This window comes from Lycium barbarum, chromosome 10 (assembly GCF_019175385.1).
Source record: "Lycium barbarum isolate Lr01 chromosome 10, ASM1917538v2, whole genome shotgun sequence".
NCBI lineage: Eukaryota > Viridiplantae > Streptophyta > Magnoliopsida > Solanales > Solanaceae > Lycium > Lycium barbarum.
Genome location: NC_083346.1, coordinates 102680177 through 102696915, shown reverse-complemented (window position 1 = coordinate 102696915; position 16739 = coordinate 102680177). Strand labels below are relative to the sequence as shown.

General features: G+C 35.1%; 1 protein-coding gene across 4 annotated transcripts; it reads right to left on the bottom strand.

The window, feature by feature from the left end:
• Positions 1 to 6853: 6853 nt before the first annotated feature.
• Positions 6854 to 15154, bottom strand: LOC132615452 (probable isoprenylcysteine alpha-carbonyl methylesterase ICMEL1). Of its 4 annotated transcripts, XM_060330061.1 has the most exons (11): positions 14742 to 15153; positions 12936 to 13012; positions 12465 to 12534; positions 12293 to 12373; positions 11783 to 11857; positions 11561 to 11662; positions 10697 to 10762; positions 10286 to 10429; positions 8905 to 10150; positions 8480 to 8705; positions 6854 to 7397 (listed from the first exon to the last, which is right to left on the bottom strand). In XM_060330061.1, the coding sequence occupies exons 1-9, from the start codon at positions 14894 to 14896 to the stop codon at positions 10003 to 10005; spliced, it is 918 nt and encodes a 305-aa protein (XP_060186044.1). In that variant the 5' UTR covers positions 14897 to 15153; the 3' UTR covers positions 6854 to 7397; positions 8480 to 8705; positions 8905 to 10002. The 4 variants fall into 4 exon arrangements, with proteins under 4 accessions (XP_060186044.1, XP_060186045.1, XP_060186043.1 ...); XM_060330062.1 differs by lacking the exon at positions 6854 to 7397 and having other exon boundaries at positions 8105 to 8705; positions 8905 to 9045; positions 14742 to 15154; XM_060330060.1 differs by lacking the exon at positions 6854 to 7397 and having other exon boundaries at positions 8105 to 8705.
• Between the last annotated feature and the right edge of the window lie 1585 nt (positions 15155 to 16739).

The following is a 16739-nucleotide window of genomic DNA, read 5'->3' as shown; positions in this document are numbered from 1 at the left end:
TCCCAAATAGATTCGTATAGCTAAAATATCACCTTTATACTAGATTCATACATTCATACCTAATTCGGATTTACGAGATGTTACAAAAAAGAACCTAAATAGGCTTCACGCACAGATTATGTGCGTAAAAGGACCAAAATGTAGTTTTTACACTAAAGTTCTTTTACGCACATAATCTGTGCGTAAAAGAGGTCGGGTCCCCCACCCCAACCTTTTTTCTTTGGTAATCAAACTGAAAATTAAGCTTTTTTCCATACTTTGACTGAAAATTAGTCACGTTTAAAAACATCGGAATATAAATATTTTATATAGAACTTAATATCTTTTCTAGCGTAAAATAATGTCGGCTCATTACATCAGGTATACATATATGTTTGGATCGTCGTTTTAGGGGTTGTAAAGTGCTCCGAAGTAAGTTTGGAAACTTGGTATCTTTAAGTTTTTTTTGATACTTTGACCGAAGATTAGTCACGTTTCAAAAAGCCGGAATATAAATATTTTATATAGAACTTAATATTTTTTTTAGCGTACAATAATGTCGTCTCATTACATCAGGTATACATATATGTTTGGATCGTCGTTTTAGGGGTTGTAAAGTGCTCCGAAGTAATTTTGGAAACTTGTTAATCTTTAAGTTTAATTGTCATATTTTATAGTGTTTTAATTAATCTTGGACGTTGCATGAGTTATTAATAATCGACAATAAATACTAAAATAACTAATTATCATTAAAAAAAACACAAAAATATATATAATATTAAAATAAAATGTACATTTTATTTACAAATACACAATCTCCTAACGCCTAAGGCCAACCCCACCACCCTCACTATCATCAGGACCCTCTATCCTCCTCTTAATGACAGGATGATTTATGCCATGATCATCCTTTCTTCCCTTCTTCAGGCCCTGAGTGAAAATATGCTTCCTGTGGGAGACGGCGGCGGTCTCCACCTAAGTAGCCTCTGTGGATGCCTCAGGAGATGACTCAATCGGAAGAGACTGGACCACAGGAGCAGAAGAATGAACCTGAAATAACATATAAACAATTTAATTTTTCATAAATTAAACATGAAATAACATATAAACAATTATTTAATAAATTATTTCTTTGTAAAATAACAAACCTGTGTGTCGACGGCCTCCTGAGATGGCTGGTCAGAGGGCTCCTTAACTGTCTCCTGAGCGCTACCCAGAGCTGTAGCTGGAGGTGGAGACGGGTCAATCTGGACAGGCGGAGACGGGTCCACATGTGCAGAAGAATGAACCTATAATACATGTAAATAATTTAGTTTAGATTAATAAAATAATTAATTAATACATTATTTTATTGTAAAAAAACAAACCTGTGTGTCGACGGGCTCCTAAGATGGCATGTGAGAGGGCTCCTGAGCGGCCCGTGGAGCCGGAGATGCAGATGGTGCCGAAGGCCCGGCTGTAGAACGGAGAAAGTAGTCATCGAAAATAATATCCAAGTCCTCATCTCCGCCTCCCATATGTAGATCACCAACTGGCACCTACGGAAATAATGACTAAGGATCATAATGTGGGAACATCTCTGGCGTATATCCAGGTCTCTGTGAAGTCGAAGGCCTGGAAGAAGAAGGGGTATCTGTAGCCGACGGAGCCTGACGGGACATATCGTCAGGCTCATCTACTAGACCTCTGCCAGCCCGACCACCTCTGCCAGCCCGACCACCTCCGCCAGCCCGCCCACCTCTATCAGCCCTACCACCCTCAGGAACACCCTCTGGTACATCCTCATCGACACGATGCCACTCCTGTGCCTGTGTCATACCAGTGTCAATAAGATGAACTATCCGTGCCGCATATGTTGCTATCCCGGGGTCGGTGGACTCCGTAAGGGGAATGTTCTCATGGCGTATCATCAGAGTAATCCGTAGCTGCATATATTTGAAAATTTTAAGAATTGAATAAATTCATAAAGTAATACATAATAAGACGACGATTGAATAAACTTACCAGCGCCTCGTACGCTCCTGAGAGTGATGCATATCCTCGGCCATCAGGACGCGACGTCGAGGGGTTGGCAACCAAGGAGCGAGTGATATGCATGTACCAAGTCATGTACTCATGGACCGGAGTGTCATGTCCGACCGCCGCTAGAGTCGTCATCCTCTCATTCCATGTATTGACTTCCTGGTGCATACGCGCCCGCCATGCCACACTGTTGATCGAATGCTCGTCCCTGGTGTAGTGGTAGGGCTCCCAATGTGTAGCCGCACGTATGTTCTGCACATGCCCAAACTGCCGTAATACACGGTCGGGTGTGTGATGCTCAACGATGTCCATATGGATCAATGGACACCGTGCAGTCCACATGTGCTCACCAGCCCTACAAAACGCCGGCAGCTGACCCAAAATCTTATCATACGGCGTCCATATGAAATCCTATAAGAGGAATTCAACTAGTTAACAATAAAAGACTAACAAAAATAACAAACTAATGCTAAATCAAAAAAACTTACCTCGGGGGTCGTCATGCGGTCTAACTGATCCCTAAACGGGAGAATGACATGGTGCGTCTCCACACCTCTGGTATGGCCTCGCGACCATCTCCGCGCTTATGGAATATCCTCAGCAACATAGTCATTTGGAGGGTGAGCAGCTATGGGCTGAAAAGGTCTCAACCTAGTCCATACCCATATCTGTCATAGTCATCAAAAAAATTATTTATCAGTCGTCATTTCGAAAAAATATATTTAGTGTTTTATCTATACACGCTTAAATATATTACCTGAAGAAGAGAGTTAAATGCAGCGACCTCAACCCTCTCGCCCATAGAGGCTCGATCAAATCCTCTGTACATGTAAGCCAGGACAGCGATGCCCCAACTATAACGTCCCAGCTGTTGTAGGTCCTCCATAAAGAGCAGATAGCTAATGCTCATATCCGCACCCGAATATGATGAGAAGATATAAGCGAGCATGTTCCGGAGGCTCCACTCTATACAATGCCTGTCCATCAATCTGTAGATGATAAATCACCCCGACATCCTGCAGGGTGATGGTAGCCTTGCCAATGCGGAGATGAAATGTATGGGTCTCCGGTCGCCAGCGCTCAATCATAGCTGCCACTAGAGCCCTATCGTGTACTAGCCGACCAACCTCGATGCACCGGTAGATACCACCCCAACGTAGTATATCTCTGACACGGGGATGTGGGGGAACAACCTCTAGAATATCCCATGCTGACTCCCCCAAACGGGTACGGACCACTCTACTAGAGGATATCGGTGCATCCCATACATACTGGGACCTATGCTCATGTTGTAGATAAAGTACCTCTCTGTTGTCGAAGGGTCCCGGCTCCATGATGGTGTCCTATCTATTTTAGGCATTTTAAATTAATCATTAATAAATGAAGTAAGGATTAAAGTGGTATATTTTTTACGCATTTTAAATTAATCATTATTTTTTTAATTAATCTCTAATACGTAGTATTAGTTATGTAATCTTTTACCGAGAAATTATACAAAGGATTGAATCCTAAACTAAGGATTTTCAATTTCTAATTAGCAAATAAATAAATAAACAATTAACTAACTAATCAAATAATAAAAAATTAATTAGCATATAATTATTAAATAAAGCGAGAAACTAACTAATCAAATAATTAACAAATTATTAACAAGTAAACAATTGGCTTAACAAAAACTAAATAAATAATTAGCTAGTCTAACAATTGAAATAACTAATCTAACAATTACCAAATATTAAATAAGTAACTAATAAACAATTAACAAATTAACAACAGCTAAACAAATAAATAAATAAATAAACGGGCTGAAAACAGCCCATTTGTGCACAAAAAAAGTGCGTAAAATTTATTTTTTTGTCCATATTCACACAATAGTAATGCTTAGGTTAATAAATTAACAATTAACAACAAATGAAGAAAAAAAAAAAGGGAAAATGGGCTGAAAACAGCCCTTTTACGCACAAAAAAAGTGCGTAAAAGTATTTTTTTCGTCCACATAATAATGCTTAGGTTAATAATGTAATAGAAAAATCGTAGTGAAAATACCTAGATTGAAGCTTTGATTTTGAGTTTTTGAATTGAATTATACGCCGCTTTATTGCGAAGAAACTTATTCCTAGACTTCAATATACCACTTTTGGATTGGAAATCAACAAGAAAACGATGTTTTTTTATCGCGTGGGACCTCGGAAAGGGACCTTTAATGGCTGATTTTCGATTTTTTTTTTTTTTCGAATTTGGGGGGACCAGTGGGGAAGACGACTGGCCCGATATATTTGCCTCTTTTACGCACAGATTATGTGCGTAAAAGAACTTTAGTGTAAAAACTACACTTTGATCCTTTTTCGCACATAATCTGTGCGTGAAGCCTATTTAGGTTTTTTTTTTTTTTTTTTAATGGGTTATTTTGGTTCCAAAAAATTATTTTGGGGTTACAAAAGTCTTGGGCTCCAATATTAGACTTGAATCAACATTTTAATAACCTCTCGTCAAAAATCTAGTAAGGTGACCAGGAAACTTAAATGAATAGCTATCGGTCAAGATGTTTTGCCAACTTGCATGGCTTAGGTAATTTCATACTATATATAGTCAAGGATTATACCAATGAGAGTAAATTAAATAGCATCTGTTTGCCAACTGATATATTCCAAATACTCGTACTACTTGAAACTGAACAAAGAATTTTTCTAAGTCCCACTAGCTTCCAATTGCTTAGCGACAGAAGTGTATATTATACCTCGAATTTCATACCAACATATCCAAAAGAACAACATTGATTCTTTAGCATTTGTCCATAAATAATGAAAAATGAAGAAAATTATATGTCTTTCTTTTTTATTGTTTCTCATATTCCAAATACTCCTACTACTTGAAACTGAACAAAGAATTTTTCTAAGTCCCACTAGCTTCCAATTGCTTAGCGACAGAAGTGTATATTATACCTCGAATTTCATACCAACATATCCAAAAGAACAACATTGATTCTTTAGTATTTGTCCATAAATAATGAAAAATGAAGAAAATTATATGTCTTTCTTTTTTATTATTTCTCATTCCAGTGTCTGGTATTCATATTAGGGTCCAATTAAATCTGAATTCACATCGGGAAGCCCCACATTGCAGGGTAAAATGGTTCCTAACAAAGGCGATTTCATACCTAGAGCTTGAATCAGGAATTTCTAGTTAAAGATGAAGGAATACATACCACTCCAACACAACTCATGTTGGTGAATGGTGAAAATATATGCCTTGTATCTAAGCATCTGATGCTGAAATTCTCAAATTGGGCTTCTGACATATTCATGATATTATTATTCCCATTTCACAGGATGATATTTTCTTACTAATTCATGTTGTTCCCGTGCCACTTGTTTGAAACGACACTACAAATATGAGTGCTTTGAAGCAACTGGAAACTCAGAGCAAAAAAAAAAAAATCTTGTTCTTCTCAATTGAAATAGAGAGAGAAATGGCATCACTGAGAGCTGAGAAACCAGTTGGTACTCAACCATCTGCCCCTGCAGCCAAGAAAGCATCTGCCAAGGCTACTGCTTCTTCCAAGTCCGCAATGAAAAAGCCTAGTCAGCCTAAGAAGAAGGTTAATTATCAACATATTTAATTTTTTGGGTTCAATATATATATATATATATATATATATATATATATATATATATATATATATATATATATATATATATGTTGAAAGTGTATAGGGAGGTCTTAGAGCAACCGTAAAGTTGTCTCCGTGTGATCTATAGGTCATGGGTTCGGCTGTGGAAGCAACCGCTAATGCTTGCATTAGGGTAGGCTGGGGTGCAGCCCTTCCCCCTATCCTGCTAATGCAAGATTTTTTGTGGACGGAGCTGTCCTTTTTTTTTATATGCAGATAGTGTAAATAATTTTTAGACAATCAATTTATTTTAACGTGTTATAACGGGTAATTAACCTGCCTTATTTTACATGTTACTCTTTCTTCCCAATTATGCAGCATACTTTTATTTTTAGTTTGTTCGAAAAGAATGTCACGTGTTTATGTTTTGAAATAAGTTAAACTTACCATTTTAACCCTGACAAGATGATTCATAGCCACACAAATGTTAAGTCTTAGTCTCAAAAGCCTTCCGTTTCTTTCTTCAAGTCTATGTCCAGTCAAATGTACCACATTTATTGGGATGGACAAAGTATATGTAGTCTTACTTCTTGTGAACAGTTACCGGGGTTATCATTTAATATTATCAAAAAAATTATAATTATATTTTTGGATATTATTGTTTCCTGTAAATAATCTGATTATTACTTCTGTTCTTTTAGGCATCAGGTAGCAAGTCAGCTGCAAAGAAGTAAGAAGAAGCGGGGGCGGATCTAGTAAGGCAGGTGGGGATGCCACGTCGCCCGCACACCTCGAGCAAAACCTTGTATATATATATATGTGAGTATATATGGGAAATAGTATAAATATGTAAATGGCACCTTGACTAACAAATGATTGTTTGGTGCCACTGGTGAAGGGTCGAAAGTTGTGCCCACAACACCGGGGATCGAGTCCAACTTGCACCAATTCTTTTAATAAAGACTTCTCTTTTCTAAGAAGCTTACAGAAGATTCGTTCTCCTTTTTTCTTATTTTCTTTTTCTATTTTGCTTCTTCTTTACTTTATTTTCCTTGTTTCTTCTTTTCTTTTTATTTACTTGCTGCTGGTTTTTTTTTGTTTTCCTAATGAGTCACATTGACTTTTTAAAATTTTATATATCCTTGCTTCTCTTTAGTTAATAGTGTTCATTAATTTTTTTTATTTTGATATCTAAATGTGCATCTAAGTTGAGTTCTAGTTCTAGTTGATTAGTCTTGAGTTAGCTGATAGCTTCAAAACATAACTCTCAATTATAAATGAATAATATATTTTTGTTGATATTAGTAATACTATTGAATTTTTATGCTTTGTTTAAAATTATCATAATTATTAAATTATTTCGTTTAATCGATGTCTATATAAATCGAAAAGATGAATAACCCAAAGTGCGGCAGTAGAAAAAATAAATCAAGTTGAAATCCAAAATAGTGTGACAATCGGTTTGTCTATATAAACGGACGGAAGTTGCTACGCTCCCCAACTCGTTTTTAGTCAACTAATGCATTGGGTCATTCCCTTGTTTACGGAACTGGGCTATGGAACGCGTCGAGAAAGACGACGCTTCTGCCTTTCCACGAGTTAAAAATTGTAACAATAGAAATACTTGTAGCTAAGATGAATAACCCGAACCGAAGCTCAAAAAAAATCAAGTCAAAGGCCAAAATAGTGTGATAATTGGTCAGTCTATTAAATTAGAAAGCTGAATAACCAGAATCGAAGCCCAAAATAGTGTGACACCCGGAATCTCAAATTCCTAGATCCGCGTCTGAGAAGAAGGAAGAGTAATTAGGATAGTATGATGAAGAATATATGGCACCTTACTAAGCATAAAATGCATGGCTGCTATTTAAATCTGAGTGATGTAATATAATTAGTACTGGCTTGTATTTTCTTCTCTTTGGTTTCCTCTTAATGAAATAATCTCCTACTCGTGTTTGTAAAATTGAATCCTTTGAGCACTCATTAAATTATAACAAGAAGCGCACTCTAAAGACTCTCAAATAGCAATTCCTTCCTTCTCTAACAAGTTCAGGTATTCAATCCATCTCAATTTACGTGACATGTCCCATTAGGGTTTTGCGAATCAATTTTTTTACAGTAATTTTATCATATGCATGCCTTTAAAATATTTCGAATGGTTAATTATTGTGGCCTATAATACTTTACATAGTTATTTTATTTTAAAAAATTTGAAATTTCATGTCCGAATTCATGGTCAAAATTAAAAAGTTTGACTATTGAAATATGCATGGTATCACATAATTTGAGGCAATGAGAGTACTCCCTCCGTTCACTTTTACTTATCATGTTTCGCTTCTCGAGAGTCAAACTATATGGACTTTGACCAACATTTTAAGATGTATTTCTTCATCATATTAATATGAGATGAATTCTAACTTATAGTTTTTTGTATAGTTTTCGAACATCTAAATTTTAATTTTAAAATATTAAATTAATCTAATCCAATTTAGCTCCAAAGATTAGTCAAATTGACTCTTGAGATGCGAAACGTGACAAGTAAAAGTGACCGGCAGGAGTACCTATTGGGACCCGTTTGGCCATAAGAATTATTCACTTTTTTCCGGAATTTTTTTTCACTTTTTTCAAAAATTAGTGTTTGGCCATGAAAATTCCAACTACAACTTCAAGTTGTATTTGGAATTTGAAAAACTAGAAAGTTTTTCACCTTTCACAATCAAAACAAGTACATTTCAACAAAAAAATACTATTTGCAAAAACTATGGCCAAACACAACTCCAACTCCAACATTCCAAGAAATAGCGAAAAAGTTTTTTCGTTTCTATGGCCAAACGCCTACTAACAAATTAAAAGCACTTCTTTAATTACCTGCTATATATACACATTGGTCGGCAGACTTGTTTAGGTCATGAAGTTTTCTTACACCAAACGTTGTATTTACAAGACTGTGAAAGCTGTTTCCTGAGGATGATGAATTGTCTCGCATTAGATAGAAGTGATTAAGCTAAGCACTTAGAAAATTAATCTAGTAACTTAGTAGATATGTTGCTCATATCCTCTAAAAATCTCGTTGCACCCATAAATATCGTCACACCTGTAAAGAATATGAAATTATATATTAATCAAATCATCCACTCTAAACTGATGAAATATAGAAACAATAACTACTTCAAAGGTAACAGTAGCTCACTTGCTCTTGTTCTTCTTATTGCATGTTACAATGAACTAAAGAGAGGAATTATCCATCTAGTATACAAAAAATGATAAGGCAATTATAACTAAAAAGGACTCACAGTACAAGCCAACTTCAAGATGAATTCAGGCACAAGGTGTTTCCTTGGGGGTGCATTTGTTTTGATGGTTTCAGAATCTTCACCGTGAATTGTTGAAATTATATCTTCTAACATATCATCTATACCGCCTCTCATTGGATCCTACAGAAGGAAAAGTCGCAATAAGAAAGATTAAGGTCTTTTTTCATTTTTGACCCGTTGGCCAAAATTAATTATGGCGCTAGCCAAAATATACATAACATATACACTGATTATGTATATGATTTGTATATTTTTTATACAGTATGTATATTTTTACTTAGTATACGTTTGCAGGCTATTATTTTTTAGAGAGGTCCAAAAAGGTAACCATCCCAAAGATAAGATTAACTGCTGCAACTATAAAACAAGATTTACAACAGCATAGGCAAATCCCTTTATCACAAAATTCAGATGAAACTTTTTATTTTGGTACAAAAGAGTGATACTTGTATATATTAAATAAGTAACATTAGTACATAGCATGGTGCTTCTTGAGTATTTACTACTTGTTCTGTCCGCGGGGGCAGAGCTACCCTTGTCTAAGGAGAGTAAATTGATATCCCTTCGTCGAAAAATTACACTGGTCAATTTTTTTTATATATAGACACACTATATGTTGAATCCCCTTGACACTTATTTATATATTTCTTTATATTTTAACTCTTCTTGATTAAAATCTTGACTCTACCACTGTATGTCTGCCTACAAAATCTCTAAAAAAACTACAAAATGTAAAATACTAGTGGACTCCTTTATCCTCCTACCATATTTAGCTAGTTGATCTGCTACTTTTTGGCTCCTTGTAATTATGCTCCATTCAATGAAACTATATATTTCACAGGAAGATGGTAGAATAGAATGGGACCATATAAAAAAAATACTTGACAATGGCCACAAACCAAGGAAAGAAAACATTTAAATTTTAGGGATTTTACACGGTATAGCCGTCATCCAAAAAAATAGCAATGTATAGTATATGTATATGTGTGCAGCAGTGTATATTTAGTTATAATTTATGTATATTAGCTAGCGGCTGTAAATATTTTGACCAAGCGGCCAAATCTATACGTCTTTTTACTACTTTAGTGCATGAGATGGAACAAAAAGAGGCTTCAATAAGAAAAAGTCACTTAGCTGAAGAAACAAATCTGTATGTGTTTCTCCTTCTAATAAGATACATTCAGCTTTGGTGCCCAGGGCTCTAAGAGTGTTAGCATAACTTTTGCTGGAATAAGAAAATCTTTGTTAGCAAATAGCAGTCTGCATAGAGAATATTCAGATCTTCATTTCATAGTACATGCAAACAACAGTTATACTACTCTGCTGAGAAATTCAATTTGCATACAGTGGAGGTTCACACCTGGAGTGACAAGGAATAGAATAATCTGCGGTTCCGTGAAAAAGGATAGTAGGAGGTAGGAGAGAAACGGCATTCCTAATGGTTGGATCTTGTACCATTACTTCAGGTGAATATTGTTTTAGACCTTGATCCCCTTCTATTATGCTGCACACGTACAAAGAGAAAACGTCACTGGTATGTAATGAGAGCAATTCAGAGGCGGATTTAGAGTAATCCAGCAGGTTCAACTGAACCAATTAGTTACTTTCGGCTTGAACTATGTATATATTAATTTGCTCAAAAAATTTAAAATGTATATGTATAATATATGAATCTAAATTTTGGATTCGTCTCTGAATGGAGAGTGTTTTAAAAAAGCCATAACTGTTGAATGATAGCAGTACATGTAATACCATAAGACAGCAAATATACCTTAGAAAAATTGAACGGTATAGACCTCGACTATGGAAGTGATCAACCAGGTCAAACCAATTATACCTGTCCACAAATGTTGAAAAAGATTAGTAGTTCTATCAATTCTATATGCACAAATAAGAAAGCACATTTCGTCGAATGTTTTGCCAGCAATCCCCTGAGTAAATTACACTTCTAGGCCTATATCAACAACCATTTTCTTAGTTTTGTCTGAACCAACGACAAAAAAATATTTGAGCTTAAAAGGAGACAATAAATATATACTAGAAAAACAAATTCATAACTAATATCTATTAGAATCCATCACAATGTCTTAGTTCAACATCAATGGCATAAAAGTTCAATCTTTGACAAGAACTGAACAAAGAAGTGTTCAGGACTCGGGCCTTGTAGTAATGGGGACATTGAACAAGAGCTCACCCGCCAGATACACCAAAATAAGCCTTTATTTGAGAGACACTCCAAGAATCTCTCTCGTTCTCGCTAACCTTCTTGATTGCTTGCTCCTGGTGGTAATTGGCTTGAGCCTTGGGGTGCTCCCTTTCAAGGTCTCAAGTTCGAAACCCACTGGGTGCAAACAATTTCTGAGGGCCATCGGACTGGGGTAAAACCCTGAATTACCCGTGGTGCACTTGCGGGAAACTCCTTGCCGAGGGCCTGTGCACCCCCGGGATTAGTCGGGGCTCAAAGAGACCCGGACACCCGGTGCTTAATCAAAAAAAAAAAAAAGAGCACAAGCAGCGATATGTGCACCAGCTGATTGTCCCATTAAGTAAATTCTACAACCAGAACGAAAGCAGAAACATTCAACAAAAGTGAATTATTCATGAGAAAATGCAAGTGGAAAGAGAACTGGACTACCTTCTAGGATCACCTCCATATTCAGCTATGTTGTTGCACACGAAAGAGATTCCTTGAGAAACATCCTTAACCATGTAGCCGATAGTTCCCTGAGGGAAATTTCTGAGAACAGTTAACACCTTGCAGTTAGAACACTTAAGAGGTAGGACAATGACTTGTTGATGGATAGAAGTGCAAGTGAAGCACATATCCTCTCGTATAATATATGAAACATGAGATCACCTGTAGTCAATGCATGCCACTATAATGTCTCTTTCTGTTAACTGTTGACCTAGAAGAGAACCCCAAGCTTTGTTACTGTAAACCAAACGAAAAAGGAAAACCAAGAAGAAATATCATAGGAAACAGTCACTCAAACAAAAAGTACAAGTGGATAACTATTTCAACTATATGAGACATAAAGAGTGCAAACTTTCTATGCATGTATATTCTCCAAAATTGTAACCTGAAGGAATAATAGTCCTGAAGAAAAGAGTCACAAAAACTCATCGCAAAAGTTTTCTGCTTCTAATGTTTATTATGTCAATGATCTAAGAAGAATCAACAGTTTCCACAATTAACAAAAAACAGATCAACAACAACATATTTACTATTATCTGGATTTTTTTTTTTTTTTTTTTTTTTGTGTGTGTGTGTGTGTGTTTGAAATGGTGAATCTTTTTCTAGATATGGCAACTTAAATTAGTAGTTTCATTGGAGGACAACTATCGAAGAAAATGGATTTACACGCACCCAATGATCCAAGCTCCACCTGTTATAAATGCAACAACTGGCTTTGGCCCGTTCTTATTTTTCAGTAGGTATAGATCAAGCCTGCACCATGAGATATTCACTAGTTATAAATTCATGAAGACAAATACAAGCAGTGGACAGCCAATAAAAGAAAATGAGAGTTATAGTGTACCTATTTCTCGGTTGATCACCATAAGCAATATCTCTAAGTACTTGACTAGAAGAAAAATAGTGACATCCAACTGCAACAAAGAAGGACATGCCTTCGACATGATTTATTACTGAAATTATACTATAAACATAAATGGGATAATTACCTTTTTGGACCATCCAAAAAACTAATAGCCGGAAAATGTACATGTTTTGTATATTAGGTATAATTATTCATATAATATACATATTTTATACAGAAATATACATACAATATACATAATCAAGGTATATGTTTTGTATATTTTGGCTAGCGACAGTAGTTCACTTTGGCCGACGGGCCAAATATGAAAAACGGGCGGGTTGGAACAGAAAAGAACAAGAAAATTTGAAAGAACAGTGATGCCTGAGAGATGATTTTGTTCATGTAATATCATCAAAATGTGTAAATTGAGGTGTTCAAAAAGCAACATATATAGTCTTTAATGCAGACCTGGAATAAAACCAGGTATAAGTAGGGAAGCATAACATCCAAGAGCAAGAAACATGGTGATCCATCGGTAGCCTACCCTGAATAAAGATAGATGAACAAAATTTATTCAGAATTTTCCTTCCATATTCTTGGTAGTAAAATCAAGATTTGGGGCAAAAATGTCTCTAGGAAATTCTTGATTTCTGCTTTTGTTCAAAGTTCATCTTTAGCTTAACTGTGCTAAACTAATTACAGACAGCCAGTTCATTCTACACCTAGAGGACAATATCAGAACAATATTCCAATCACAATAATGAAACATCTCACTTGAGGAAACAAAGGAAAACACTCCAAACAAAAAGTCCAAGCAATAATCGTAGGGCAACAGTTGGTGAACGTCATCTATTACATGCAGTGGAGGAGCCAAGATTTTCACTAAGGAAGAGAGTCAAAATATATAGAAGTAAACCACACGAAAAAATAAGAGGGATTCACCATATTGTATGTATACATAAAAAAAAAATTACCAATCTACACAGTGCAATTTTCCAGCAAAGGGGTGTCAATTGACACCCCCCTTGAGCAAGGTGACTCTGTGACTGATTACATGAGCCAATTGAATGAAATTAGGGGTGTCAAATGGGCGGGTCGAGCTGAAATTGGCCCAATTAAAATGGGCTAAGGTAATAAATGGGTTGGGCTAACATTGGCCCAAAAGTTACTTGGGCTGAAATGGGCTAAAAATGGGTTGGGTCATGACCCGCCCAACTTGACCCAGTTTTTTTTTAATGGTCTATTTTCTAGAAAAATATTTTTCTTGAAAATTATTTTCGCGAATTTTTTGTGAAAAATATTTTTGAGGAAAACATTTTTCCGTGGTAAATATTTTCAAGAAAAACACATTTTTCGTGAAAAATATTTCCCTTCATATTAAACATACCACAAACTTATAAGATACATGATACAAGAAAAGTGTATACATAAAAAAATAAAAAAATAAAAAAATCTCAAGCAATAAATCCAAATTTAAGTAAATCTTAAAAATGGGCTAGAATTGGGCTAAGTTGAAGATCACTTTAAAATGGGTTATGTTGGGTTGGGCTAAAATCAGCCCAGTATGAAATTATCTTGAGCCCAACTCATAAAATTTTGGACGGGTCATCGTCTTTTGGGTCAAATTTGACACCCCTAAATGAAATGGTATAAGGAACTTTTGGCCATGATTACTCTAGGGCACATTTAGAAAAGAGTCATAAGACATTACTCCTAATGCAACTTCTTACTTTCAGAGAAAAACCTAAACTTGCATTTGATGATAAGATAATAAACACGTGAATCACATTACGAAAACTGTCAATCAATTAACTTCATTTCCCAAACTAGTTGGAATCGGCTATATGAATTCTCTATATATTTTCCGCTCTTTTCAATCCCATTACATCCTAATGCTCAAAATTATTTCTCTTATGGAAAATTAGAGGTTCTCTAAAACTAAAAAATATTGAAGACAAAGAAATAAAAAACAAAGTTCAAGCTTTTAGCATGTTCAAGAAAACAAACCAACACACACACCCATAGAAACAAATTCAAATGAACAACACAAGAAGAAAATAAGAGCAAAAGGAATTAATGATGCAGACATTCTACAGCTAAACAACAAAATCCGTCGCTAATTCTATTTAGCTACAAATTATTAAAAAACTATGTTTGCTATGAGCCATTTAGCGACATATTAGCCGCAAAGTTCGTATTCCAGTTAACTTCTTCTTTCTTTCTTTTTTTGTAGTGGAAGGGTAAAAAAAAAAAAAAAAGAGAGAGAAACATTACCCAAGATACTGCAACAAATTAAGAAAAATAAAGGGTATGGTCTCGATTTTTGAATCATCATCAAATGAAGAAGGAACGAGAACCATTGGGGAAGGCCTATTGTCGTGTGATGTGACTAACATTGTGTGAGAAGTAGTTGAGCTTGTGAGGATCATTGTTGATGGGGCTTTAAAGAGGTTAAGAAATAGGAAGAAGACTCTGTGATTGCATTGAGTAAAATAATCTTATCTGAATAGAAATCAAGATTGAGTAATAGAAATGGTGTTTGATGGAGTGAAGTGATAATGGAATTATTTGTTTGGATTATTGCGTACACGAATGTTAAGCTGGTTGAGTAGACTACTGGGAATGATGCAAAATGGCGCCAGGAAATGGTTCAAGATTTTCTTACATCTCAAAAGATAGCACAAAAGGTGAGATTGTCCAAGAATATATATTGTTTGGTCAAATTTCTAGGAAGTCAAAGTGCTTATTTTCGAAAGTTAGGTGTGTTTGGACAAACTTTTAGGGAAGACAAGGTTCTTTTAAATAACAATAAAAACGATTTTTTCAGAAGCTGAAAAGAATAATTTTTCCGTAATACACTTTTGGAACCTTGGTCAAGCAAAATTGTTACTATAATATTGTAAAAGTATTTTTCGAATTGATTAGTCAAACACAAAATTGCTACTCTTCAAAAATACTTGATCAAGCAAAATTGTTACTCTAATGTTCTAAAAATGTTTTCTGAATTGATTAGTCAAACACAAAATTGCTACTCTTCAAAAATACTATTTTTGAAGAATACTTCCGGCAAAAAACACTTTTTAGATAAGCAATTTTTGGAATCATTGTCAAGCAGGCTATGAATACCCCTCGTAGGCCCGGGACTAGATATTAGCATGTGTGGACAACATAATATCTACTTTGATACACCAAGAATAGAAATGTGTTTGAGTTTGACTCTGATATCATAATAAAAAAGGGTTTTAGGCTTAATTCAATCTCAAAAATCAACGCAAAAAGGTGAAGATTGCCCAATCTATATAAGGAGATACTAGCTTCACTTTCTCAACCAATGTGAGACACTTAACAGTGCAAATTGAATTTAGCAAAGTATAATTTAAATGGAGAGCTATGGAGCAACGATAAAGTTGTCTCTGTGTGACCTCTAAGCAGGGGCGGATCCACCCTTTAGGGTGGGGGGTGGCATGGTACCCCTAGATTGATAAAGTTTTTATATATCTATGTTGCAATTTGCTTAAGCTAGGTTAAATATTTGATCCAGTCACCCCCAGTCGTAAATTAGACTAAGGTGTCATGGCTGGTAGACACAAGTTTGAATCTATCTTGAACATTTTCGACTCCCGTTTTTCTTGTGCTTTTTAGTTCCTTTGTACCAGTAATTCCCTTTTCGGCTCTCCTAATTTTCTATTTATCTTTTTATTATTTATATTGTCTTTCGTCTATTCTATTATTTTATTTGTGATCTCCAGCGAGAACACACAAATAAAAACTTCAAAATCCCTTAAATTAAGCATTTTTCTTAATCTCAAATCTGTGAGTATTTAAATCGAAAAACTTGGGTCTCAATGGGAATTTTGGATTAAGATCAATTTTTTTTTTTAAATAATTTCTTTTGTTTATTACTCCCTCTATCCATGTTTACTTGTCTATATTTGACTTGAGACACTCTTAATAAGCAATAAATAAAATGAAAAATGAGTTGGAGTACTTAATAATAAGGATCAAATAGGTATAAAATGGTAAATTATGTTTTGGGTTTTCAAACTATACAACTTACAAGGAAAAGTGGACATATATTTTTAGTATGGTGGAAAAATAAAAAATGGACGGAGGGAGTGTATTATAAAAAATTATGTTATTCTATAATTGTTAAATTCAATTTAAATCACTTTACTACTTAAATTGTGATGGAAATTTCACAAGCATTGCTTAGAAAAAACAAGAAATTTATGATTTATTTTTTAGAACTTGTAGTTTATCTAATTCTACATT

What these genes read in the sequence shown, in the direction of transcription:
- LOC132615452 (XM_060330061.1), bottom strand. Translation starts at nt 14,896, where the DNA reads ATGATCCTCACAAGCTCAACTACTTCTCACACAATGTTAGTCACATCA. An exon ending in GGTGATCAACCGAGAAATAG is followed by an intron (nt 12,374 to 12,464) that starts GTACACTATAAC and finishes CTCATGGTGCAG; the next exon opens with GCTTGATCTATACCTACTGA. An exon ending in TCTATTCCTTGTCACTCCAG is followed by an intron (nt 10,151 to 10,285) that starts GTGTGAACCTCC and finishes TTCTTATTCCAG; the next exon opens with CAAAAGTTATGCTAACACTC.